We start from the raw sequence: 12,695 nt of genomic DNA on the forward strand, positions 1-12,695 counted from the left end.
CATACAGTTAATAATACTAGAGCTGTAGTCCTCTTACCTGTTTGAGCACATCCAGAATCAACTCGTGGAACACTTCAGTGATGCCCATGGAGAGAGTCTGGCGGTCCATGCCTTTACTGAAGTGACCCATTCCCACCAGCTCGATCAGCTCCCACACGCTCAGACACTGGTGCTTGCTGCTCAGCTGGAGCTTGTACTGTTCAAACTTCTCCTCAATCCAGCTGCCGCCCATGGCTTCTGTTAGTTTTCGAAGGAAGTACTCTATCTGGGGGGAGAGAACAGACTTTTATGGTACATCAAATGTACATTTTAGTTAAATGCTAGTTATTCTTGTGCAACAACACTAGCACAGTGATTGCATTGTATTGCTTGGATGCACTCTAAGCCCTCTTGAAGGTTTTTACACTTAAAATCAAATAGTTAAGCCTGAGTGTCAATGTAAACCCCCAGATTAACTGTTATCTTGCTTCAACTTACCCAGAGTTAAGGAATTATCCTAGGGATTTATAAGCAGATGCTTGTAACGTACAATCTGAATACACTTGATCACGCAAATATTTCATATCGGAACAATGTAAACCCCCAATGTTGATTTTTTTACTTATTTATTTATTTATTTATTTATTTATTTATTTATTTATTTATTTATTTATTTATTTATTTTTTATTTATTTGTTTGTATGTTTATTTGTTTGTTTATATATTTGTTTATTTATTTTTGTATTTGTTTGAATATTTTAACATTTTATATTTTTGAATGTAAAATATTGTATTGTAAAATTTTTAAAAGTTCTCAATAAAAATTTAAGTAATAAAAAATACCTATATATATTTCATATCACAATTTGACATCTTCACTTTCAAATGGCAAAACACCTGTTTATTTATAATGCACATTGACTGTTAAAAGTGGCAGACAATTGCTGTTAACAGTATTGTTTCACAATGCACATGCATAGCATCACAATCATTGCAAAACTCTGGAGCATTTCATAATCCCATGTAAACGCAGTGCTAACTCTGTTACTTAATTTCAAGTGTGAAACAGGGGTTAAATATGGCATTTTGAACAATACTGACCTCAGGTTAAACAGGTTAAACTAGATAAAATCTCTGAAGGACTGTATTGATTTCAGTATAGTTCCCTCTTTAATATGCAAGAGCAGAAATATCAGTGCCATGTAACAGCAAGCTAGCAACTTCCTTTTTAAGACTAATCTCATTCACAATCAAATCAGAATGAGAGAACTTGACAGAGGTATATAAAACAGAAGCAGTGTAGAATAAAAATAATCTGGTTTCATGAGAATATCACCGATGACTGGAAATAGGAACTACAGTAGTAATCAGGAAAGAAGGTTTTAAAAAGTCTGTTCTTGTTTTTACTGTGTTCGCAAGAAGATATGTAAATATTGGGAAATATTTTATTTATTTGCTGCAGATTTGTCAGCTGCACATCCATGATGCAAATCTTCCATTCCACCACATCCCAAAGCTGCTCAATTAGATTGAGTTCTGGTGACTGTGGAGGCCATTTGAGTACAGTGAACTCATTGTCATGTTCAAGAAACCAGTCTGAGATGATTCACTCTTTCTGACATGGGTACATGGGATGGGTACACTGTGGTCATAAAGGGATGGACGTGGTCAGCAACAATACTCAGGTAGGCTGTGGCGTTGACACAATGCTCAATTGGTACTAATGGGCCCAAAGTGTGTCAAAAAACATCCCCCACACCATTACACCCCCACCACCAGCCTGAACTGTTGATGCCAAGCAGGATGGATCCATGCTTTCATGTTGTTAATGCAAAATTCTGACCCTACCATCTGAAAGTTGCAACAGAAATCGAGACTCATCAGACCAGGCAACGTTTTTCCAATCTTCCATTGTCCAGTTCTGGTGAGCCTGTGCAAATTGTAGCCTCAGTTTCCTGTTCTTAGCTGACAGGAGTGGAACCCGGAGGGGTCTTCTGCTGCTGTAGCCCATCTGTCTCAAGGTTGGACGTGTTGTGCATCAGAGATGCTCCTCTGCATACCTCAGTTATTACATCGGTAACAAGTGGTTATTTGAGTTACTGTTGCCTTTCTATCAGCTTGAACCAGTCTGGCCATTCTCCTCTGACCTCTGGCATCAACAAGGCGTTTGAACCCACAGAACTCTCACTCACTGGATATTTTCTCTTTTTCAGACCATTCTTTTTGGCATTGCATTAATAATTTCTCCTGATTGTCTAATCTATGGTGCACATTTAGCTCCTTGTCTGACTGTATTATCGTGCAGTATATTACTTGTTTGTATGTTTCCCGTTATTTCCTACTGTATAGCTGAGATTGTATAAAAAAATGATAAAAAATGGGACAGTAACTATAGTAACTGTATGTCACTTTAAGTAAATCTAACTATAGGAACTTTATCCTAGGCAACGCAGTGGCACAGTAAGTAGAGGTAGAGCTGTCGCCTCACAGCAAGAAGGTCGCTGGTTCGAGCCTCAGCTGGGCCAGTTAGCATTTCTGTATGGAGTTTGCATGTTCTCCCCGCGTTCGCGTGGGTTTCCTTCGGGTGCTCCGGTTTCCCCCACAAGTCCAAAGACATTTGGTATGGGTGAATTGGGTAAGCTAAAATTGTCTGTAGTGTATGAGTGTGAATTAAAGTGTATGAGTGTGTCCCAGTGATGGGTTGCAGCTGGAAGGGCATCCGCTGCATAAAACATGTGCTGGATAAGTTGGCGGTTCATTCCGCTGTGGCGACCCTGGATTATTATAGGGACTAAGCCAAAAAGAAAATGAATGAATGAATGACCTTTATCCTATTCAGTCTCTTGTATGTTAAATGTACTTAGAAAACACAATCAGTATTTTACTGACTGCATTTTGGTTGCCAGTGTTGCAAATTATTTCGTCATTTCCCCCATTTTTAGACTGTCTTGCTGTGAGGCGACAGTGCTAACCACTGAGCCACTGTGCCACCATATGTACCATTAATACAGCTATCCATCTCACCTCCTCTGAGACCATGACCAGTGGATATTTATCCTCAGACAGGAAGTTGAAAATGCACCAGATCTTAAAGGCATCATCATCTGAGATAAGCAGGTGGTTTCTGTTGAGGTTTTTTCTGGCACACAGAGTCCAGCACATCCTGTTAAAATCAATTCGGTCAAAGTTGTCCTGAACCTGCAGGGAAAAAACAACAATTCATTCACAATCATGAGACCTTATGGAATGGAGAAATGCAAAATACTGGACAGAGGCCAACCGACAACTGTGTAAAACAAGGTGTCAGATAGGTGCGACTCTAATTAGATTTGATGTAAAGATCAGAATGAATAAAATGTCCTGAATCAGGTTTACAAGTGCAAAGAAGGCCCAAAACCTATTCAAGGCACACACAACACTGCAAATAAGACAAGTTTTTCCCTCAGTACTTAACTAAAGTTCCCATGGATACTTTTAGAGCGTTCTGGGCACAGTTTGCATCCAGTGCCCATCTGACTAGTGCTGAACATTCTGTTGGGAAAACTGCAAAACATTTCAGCAAAGCAAACTTTAACCTGATTAAACACAAACTTAATTATGACTTTAAACATTAAGGATAAATTCTAATTAGGTAGTACTAAATGTGTGTTGTGCTCTGCAAGACACACATTTTGCCTAAGTAATAAACATTTCATCTTGGGCAGCAAATTATTACAGCTGTCAGAAATGTTAAATCTTCAAATATCTAAATAACAATGTAATTGGTTCGTTTGTTATGATCTTACACATAAAAAGAACACTCAGGTTTTTAGAAATAGGCTCCTTTTACAACTCCTCAAGAGTTAAACAGTTGACTTTTACCATTTTTTAATTCATTCAGCCGGTCTCTGAGTCTAGCAGGAGCACTTTTAGCGTAGCTTAGCTTAGCTTTACATTGAATTGGATTAGACCATTAGCATCTCGCTCAAAAATAACCAAAGTGTTTGGATCATTTTCGTATTTAAAGCTTGAATCTTCTGTAATTACATCATACCTGTCAACATTGGGATGTAAAAATACAGGATAAACACAACATCTCCCAAAATGACCCCAAACTCCTTAATCAATTCATTCAGAGCAGTATAATTGTATATAAGCCTAGTAGAAGCCATGACAAATATGGGGAGGAAATTAGCCTCAAGTGATAGAATACATAGCAAACATTACAAAATGATGAAAATAAAAATTTGCCTAATAAAATGAATGGCCTATACAGAAATTAAATCAAGTTATATGAAGGGCAACGGTCGACACATAGCTTTAATGGAAATGAAGTGAATGCTGCCATTTTTATATTCAAGCCAAATCAAAAGCAAAGCCTAATTCTCTTGAACAGCTTTTACAATTATATCACATTCGAGACAATGTAAAAATATGGTTGTGCTCAATTCTATTTAAATTTTGAATCAAACGAAGAATGCACTGAACATTACATGGCCCTCAGTGCAAATGCTCATTTGTTACAATAATAATTTTTTACCTGACCAGTCAGATAACATATTTTCACAATGAAGAAGCAAAGGATTGACCACAGATTTTTATATAGATGGGAAATTTGCTACATTTGAACACCTGTACAAAGTTTTTTATCTTTCCCAGTCACCATTTTTCTGCTATTTACAGGTGCACCACTACATTAAACATTTTTTACTGAGTTTCAGGAATTGTCACCGGACCATATATACAATCGTTTGTGTCAACCTCCTATGGCCAAACATTTTGTGACACAGTTTGTTTCTTTGTTTGTCTGCCAATTTGCTGTGTCTTCTGATCAGAAGAGGATATTGGAATTAACATCTCAAATGATGCCTGGGACTGAGGGCCTTCACACCTGCTCTATTAATGCAAGATTACAACTCATACAGTTTAAAGTGGTACATAGGCTACATTATACCAAAACTAAACTCAATAAAATTGTTCCTTCGGTTTCCCCATTATGTGACAGATGCAAGAGCTCTTTTTGGTTTTGGCCTGAGATCTCTGAGTTTTGGTAGAATATTTTTCAGTTTTATTCAAATGTTTGAGGAGAAAACAATAGTCCAGATATCAAATTAGCTCTGTTTGGATGCTCTGACCCTGTGTTATCATGGTCACATAATCAGCAAATGTCTATTATGTTTAGTATGGTCGTGACTAAAAGGGTGATCTTGATGGATCGGAAGACACATACTTTTCATAAATGGCTGACTAAAATGGTTGCTGCTCTTAAGCTTGAAAGAATTCGGTGTATATTTATATATATATATATATATATATATATATATATATATATATATATATATATATATATATATATATATATATATATATATATATATATATATATATATATATATATATATATACACATACAGTTAAAGTCAGAATTATTAGCCCCCCTGTAAATTCCCCAATTTCTGTTTAAAGGAGAGAAGATTTTTTTTTCAACACATTTATAATATTTATAATATATATTTATAATAGTATATAATATAATATTTATAATAGTTTTAATAACTCATTTCTAATATTTTATCTTTGCCATGATGACAGCAAATATTTTGTAATTATAATTAAGTAAATAATATTTTACTTGATATTTTTCAAGACACTTCTATACAGCTTAAAGTGACATTTAAAGGCTTAATTAGGTTAATTAAGTTAACTAGGCAGGTTATGGTTATTATATAACGATGGTTTGTTCTGTAGACAGTCAAATAAATATAGCTAAAAGGGACTAATAATTTTTACCTTAAATGGTTCTTAAAAAAAAAAAAAAGACTTTCTTCAGAAGAAAAAATATTTTCAGACATACAGTGAAAATTTACTTGCTCTGTTAAACATCATTTGGGAAATATTTAAAAAATAAAAAAAAAATCAAAGGGAGCTAATAATTCTGACTTCAACTGTAAATACAGACACACATTTGAGATTGGTTGTTTGATGCTACTTTCAATTTTCATAGAAAGATTAAAAATACTGGAGGACTACAGGAAAATACTTAAACAGGATGATCGCAGAAGAGACTGGAAAATTACAGGAGAATCCTGGCAAAAACGGGAGGGTTGACAGGAATGTAATTAAAGGTACATGACATAAAAATAAATCTTTGTCTAGGATTATCAATAGAAACTATACTCCAATTCCAGTGTATTGTACAAGGATTTCTGTTGTCATATCATGGCTGCAGCGATGCAATGATTTTACACAAATGCTGTTACCTAGATGAGAACTATTTTCAGGTGCTGCGTAATATCATTGCACCTGCTGCAGCCATGATATGACAACAATTTTTATGCTAAAATGAGAGTATAGGCCATAGCCATAACAACTAAGAAAATAGGAAGACTTAGTATACAATATAAGTAGAGAATATTCATTCATTCATTTCCTTTTCGGCTTAGTCCCTTTATTAATCTGGGGTCGCCACAGCGGAATGAACCGCCAATTTATCCAGCATATGTTTTACGCAGCAGATCCCCTTCCAGCCGCAACCCATCACTGGGAAATAAGTAGAGAATAGTCAAGCTTTAAATAGGAAAATTATCAAAACTTTTTTTAAATCTTTGAGCAAGATACTAATAGTCTAATCCAATTTAAAAAATGGTAAAACTCAAATGTTTAACTCTAGTTGACTTTTAAAATAAGCCAATTTCAAAAACAAATGGAGTATCCCATCAAAATTAAACTCACAAACAGACACCAAATTGCTCAAACGACCCGTCATAGCCCTACACTATTTATAGACTGTCTGGTGGAGTAATGTTTTCAACAAAAGCAACCAGACAACTTCCAAGAAACACTGCGTCACTGTAATCCACACGCTCGGTTGCAGAGGCGTAAGTATGTTTGTTTTGAAATAGCAGCTCCTCTTTGCGAGTATATGTGCCAGATTTCATCCCTCGCTCACACACGCACCTCCCATCGTGCTCGGCTTTCTCCGGGAGACTCACAATAGGGGCCTTGTGGAGACCTGAGTGGCCAGTGGAGCCTCTGTTCTTCTCCAGATGAAGCTGTTCATTTGTATTCAGTGGAGCTCGGGCTCCATCACATTCATAAATAGACTTTATCACGCGTTTGAATAACTGCTTCATGGTTTCTCTGATTGTGAAGGGTCGTGAGGGCAAGAAAGGGCTTAGGTTTTATAGTGGGGAAGAGCAGAATACATGCAGTCAACCCTTTGAGGGAATTTGTCCAATATTAGAGGACCAAATATGGAATATTAAAATATGGAAAGACCTTTAAGTAATGACACAAACTGAATATAGTTAGAAGTCAACCGAATGGATTCATTTGAGTTCTAAGTTTTTTATTATGCAAGAAGAGACCTGGAGTAATAAAAATACAGTAAATTACACATGTAGGATCTCAGCTGCATTGAATGGTGTTCACTTATGTTTTTTAGTGTTTAGTATTTAGCACATTTAACTAAAGAATGCCAAGACGTCACTGTGACATTACACTGTGTACACTGCTAAAAGTCTATAAATCTACAGGAAGTACTAGGAGTCTGCTATTCATCAAGACTTCATTTACTTGATACATTAAAATAGTAATTGTGTATGTTCTTAAACCATTTATGCCTACAAAAGTATGTTCTTGTACATGTGTTAATTTGTCTTCCTTTTCAAGGTCTAAACAAACTGATAGATTAACAGTCTACTTATAATCTAATGACAATTAGTTGACATATAGATGCAATGTAACAAATGGACCATCAAAATAAAGTGACCGTAAAATATTTTTGAAACCTAATTAACTTATTTAAATAAGTTATTCATTCATTCATACATTTTCTTTTTGGCTTAGTTTCTTTATTAACCAGGGGTCACCACAGCGGAATGAACCGCCAACTTATCCAGATGCAGAGGATGCCCTTCCAGCTGCAACCCTAAAATAAGTTAATGTGATAAAAATATTTGTTGCCATGGCTTAATCAATTTACAGTGTGTTATCCCAATTTAACCTGCATTACTGAAACACTGATGGCTTGCTAAAGTGCACAAGACAATTAAGTGTTTTTACCATAGATTTAAGTGCATCCAACCTTCAAAAAAGGTTGCAAGAAATTATTTATTATTAAAAAAAAACATCCTTACACAGCTTTAAGCCCTGGTCAGATCACACGAATTTGTCACGATTTCAGCACGTTTTCCTCGACAGAGGGTGATAAATGATAAATGGGCATCGTGACACAAGATTCAATCATTTCTTCTCATGTAATGTGACAGTTCACGACAACCAATACCATGTCTGTGACACTTCACGACACCATTGCAGAATGTTTAGCATGTTTAATTTTTTTCCCCATTCTTCACGACGAAGAATGGGAAGGGAAAAATAGGAGCACAGAATTTCTCGGTTATATACGTGGGTGGTGCTATTAATTCGCAGGTCAGGTAATCAAAAAAAATAGGCTGCATATTTACTTATGGTTGGGTCGCGGGTGGATAAGGTCAACCATTGATTTTGCTTCTTTTGATCCTTTCTTTCTGCAAACTTTAACTACTTTCTCTAAAATATTAAGGTGTCAACAATTTTATCTGACAGACTGGCACAAATTTGCAGACATCTCCATTCTTACAATGAGTTTCTGACTTCTCTTATACTTCCGACTGAGTTTGTTCTTCTGAGGTAATCTGGGAACATGTTCATGTGAATACACTGTATAAGCCTGTCCTGCTTATTCCAGTTACTTAATTAAACGAATTAAATTAAAACTGCTAAATAGCCACATTGTTTAAAAAAATTAATTAAATTTTTTTTTTACCAGGTTATGATTTGCACGTCACCTGGTAAAATGGTTTATTACAATAAAATGTTTTATGGTCGTTATGAGTGTATTATTGTGCACGTAAAAACACTAAAATAGTGTCAGTGTCACACGTTTAATAAATTCTAATGCAATGCTCAAGAAACATTTATTACTTTGATCATTCAAAAACATTTGTGTAGATTGTTAATATTTTTTAATATCATGAAAAATGTATTGTATTTTTTTCAGGAGGATTTTCACGACAAAGAAAGCTCTAAACAACAGCATCTTTTCTCATGGTTTTTAATAAAAAATGGCTTCATTGCTAAATAATGTGTCCATTTTTATTAAATGAATCTATTGACTACTATTCAACCATCGTCTCAAGAAAGGCACACACTACCTGACAAAAGTCTTGTCGCCTATCCAAGTTTTAGGAACAACAAATAATAACTTGACTTCTAGTTGATCATTTGCAATCAGAAGTGGCTAATATGAAAGGCAAAGACCTCTAGATTACACTTATTTTTCCAAAATAAAATATGATCTTGACTTGATTTTTAATTATTTAATTAGAACGGTATGGTCTGACTTTGCTTAGACAAAAGTCTTGTCACTTAACAGAAATAATGTACAGTATAGAATATAAAGTCATGGTGCAGTGGGAAAAGAATTATGTATGTATGTTTAAAAAGTATTATTATGTATGACTCCAATGAGTTTGGACGACTGCATCCACACATATCTGGAATGGCAAAGAAAGCATTCCTGCAGGACTCCCAGAGTTCATCAAAATTCTTTGGAGTCATCTTCAATGCCTCCATCTTATGCCAGACATGCTCAATAATGTTCATGTCTGGTGACTGGGCTGGCCAATCCAGAAGCACCTTGACCTTCTTTGCTTACAGGAACTTTGATGTGGAGGCTGAAGTATGAGCAGGAGCGCTGTCCTGCTGAGGAATTTGCCCCTTTCCTGTAGTTTGTAATGTAATGGGCAGCACAAACGTCTTGATACCTCAGGCTGTTGATATTGCCATCCACTCCGCAGAGTGGAGTTCTTCTGCAGTATTCGTGATGATTGGGATGCAGTTCAAAATCTACCTTCTGTCACTTTTCCAAACGGAGTAAAGGTATTATTTGTTGCTCTTACAATTGGGATCGACTACAAGACTTTTGTCAGGTAGTGTAGCATGAGAAACTAAATTTTGAACATAACATGTTTCTAGCAGAGCATTACCACAAAACATATTTAGACAATTGGTTCACACCACACTAGGCACTTTTGACAGAGTCACTATTTCGGTCTGATGTTTGTGAAGTGGGTCTGAGCTCTTTTCTTCCTCAAGTGACATCAGAGCAATTTATAGACAATGCATTCCTGGAATCAAGAGAGCTGAAAGGGTGAGAAATGTGTAGGGGCATAATTTTCCCCAAAGTGGCACAATCAAGTCATCTAACTATGAGAATTAAGATGTAAAACCATGCTGCTTTTGTACGTTTTCATGCAGTGGGCAAATGGTGTTTATGTGTGTAAATGTCTGAGTGTAACACTATAAAAAGTAAAGCACTGTAACTTGTTTTCTCCCACTGACCACAAGTTAAATTGCTTGGCTGGAAGTCAAAATGGAAGGCAAAGAAAAGGGAAAGGCGGGTCTCCTTGCAGCAGGGTGGAGTGAGTGTTTGGTCAGTCACACAGCTGCACAATTAGAGGTAAAAGTGTGACCAGAGAAAGCTGACAATATGTTGCTAGTCATGTAAATCCCCCAAACACAAAACCTCAGACAAACAGAAAATAGGCAAAGGGTATAATCTCACTTTCCGTTGTCAGAATTTTGGGCATTAAACTTTAACGTTGCCTACTATACCTTTCAACAAGCAAATAAATGAGTCTTAAAAGTCAGAAGTAAACTGCTCTGTGGTGCATTGTGAAATCTCTTCCCTCCCTTCTGTTTCCTTTTGCACAAGAAAATGAGAAATTACAAAGAAAGCAGTTCTTCCATATACTGTCAACACTAATTCTTGTGCTCGGAAGAGTTTCATTATCTAACATTTACTTTAGCTCTAAACGCACCAGTTGTTTTAGTCAAATTAGGGTTAGTGCACCATGACCACTTTTTTTAAAGAAAATTCTTAACATGTTTTTTTTTTTAAATCTATATTTATAATATAGTGTATGGATCAACATAACATTGTGATAGGAAAATGCATAAAACAACTACAATATTTAAGTGCATGGATCAACATGTACTGTTAATATTAAGAATGGTCTTCAAATTACTATTGTCCGTAGAGAGATAAACTATGCAAATAGTTCAAATGTGGGAAAATCCAAATATTTATTCATTTTCTTTTCGCCTTAGCCCCTTTATTACTCAGGGGTCGCCACAATGGAATGAATCGCCAACTTATCCAGCCTGTTTTATGCAGCAGATGCCCTTCTGCAATCCATCATTTGGAAACACCATGCACACTCATTAACACACATACACTATGGACAGTTTAGCTTACCCAAATCATATGTCTTTGGACTTGTGGGGGAAACCAGAGCACCCGGAGGAAACCCATGTGAACACGGGGACAACATGCAAACTCTACACAGAAATGCCAACTGACCCAGCCGAGGCTCGAACCAGTGACCTTCTTGCTGTGAAGTGACACCCACTACGTCACCCAAAAAAATCCAAATGTTTTTGTCCCAAAATAATTTTTCACTCAGCAAACACTTGCAAACTTCAAACCTCAGCATATCTGGACAACAACAAAGGCGCTCACCTTGTCCAGAATGAACCTGTTCAGGTAGGGCATGTATCCCTGATTGGAAACTGGACCTTCATCATCATCTCTAAAGTGTTCCTCTAGAGCTACAGGATCGTGAGGGATCTTCATCACTGTGCACAAGTTATGGGAAAGGACCTGAAAGAAAGTAATAGAGGAATTGCAGCGTTATGGATGTGACATTTGCAGTAAATCCCAAAACATAAATACACAGAGAAAGATGTTAACAGTATATTGAAACAGTATATTTTCCAAAACAACTAACCCAGTTGTGGGATCAAAAAAATACTAATCTGTAAACATTTTCTTATATTTTAAATGAGGAAAATAAACATGTGTTAAGTTTACAGTATGCAACATACTTTCTTTAATTCTGTGAATTAAACTGCACAATCCAAAAGACATAATGCTAACCAAAAGGAAATTAAAACATTAATTGAAACAAAAATGATTTGTATTTATTATATTTAACATTTTTGCATTTATGAGAAAAAAGCTTCTTTGTGGATGTGACGGATGTGAAATTGCCACTTGTGTGACTTTGGTAAATCAAATATAAGTGTTTGAGAACACTGTCAGAGACGTTTTTGAGTAATTTCACACAAAACAATTCGCTATTTTGGTAAATACTTAATTTTTTCATGGCAAGATTGACATTTTCATGTAATTGCTCAATATTCAATAACCATTCACTAAATAAGTGCTTTAAAAGTTATGAATATTAATTATTTTTGAATATTCATTATTCATTTAGTGAAGATATAATTTAGAAAAGCATACATCCAGATCTTACATTATACAACTGTTATTACAATGTTTATGGAAAAACACTGTATACAATTGTTCAAGTTCAATCCAACTAACTTTACAAGTCATTTCAGCTTACTTTATATTAAACTGATTTAAAACATCCAGTCAAATCTATTATAAATGAAGTGGAAACGTTTAATCTTAGCAAAAGAAGCAGAAAAACAAATGTCTATTTTATTGATACAATGTCAGAAAGCGTCTGAAACAAGGTCAAAGTTTAGGGAAGGGGTTGGAACGTTACTAAATGTGTTAATATTTAGACTGCCGTTAGATATTTCATTGTTCATCAGTAACACTGCACAATAAGCTTGAATACGAAAAGCAGCCTTCTCTATCCCAGAAATAACGTAACGTAAAG

General features: G+C 35.6%; 1 protein-coding gene across 1 annotated transcript in view; it reads right to left on the reverse strand.

Moving 5' to 3' along the window:
* Positions 1-12,695, reverse strand: part of swap70b (switching B cell complex subunit SWAP70b) — a 35,626-nt gene that overhangs the window by 22,580 nt on the left and 351 nt on the right. The window contains exons 2-4 of the mRNA XM_056478656.1: positions 11,525-11,665; positions 3,004-3,177; positions 38-265 (exon numbers count right to left, since the gene is read on the reverse strand). Coding sequence (XP_056334631.1) covers positions 38-265; positions 3,004-3,177; positions 11,525-11,665 — 543 coding nt within the window. The remainder of the gene's footprint in view (positions 1-37; positions 266-3,003; positions 3,178-11,524; positions 11,666-12,695) is intronic.

This window comes from Danio aesculapii, chromosome 18, assembly GCF_903798145.1.
Source record: "Danio aesculapii chromosome 18, fDanAes4.1, whole genome shotgun sequence".
In the NCBI taxonomy this organism is placed as follows: Eukaryota; Metazoa; Chordata; class Actinopteri; order Cypriniformes; family Danionidae; genus Danio; species Danio aesculapii.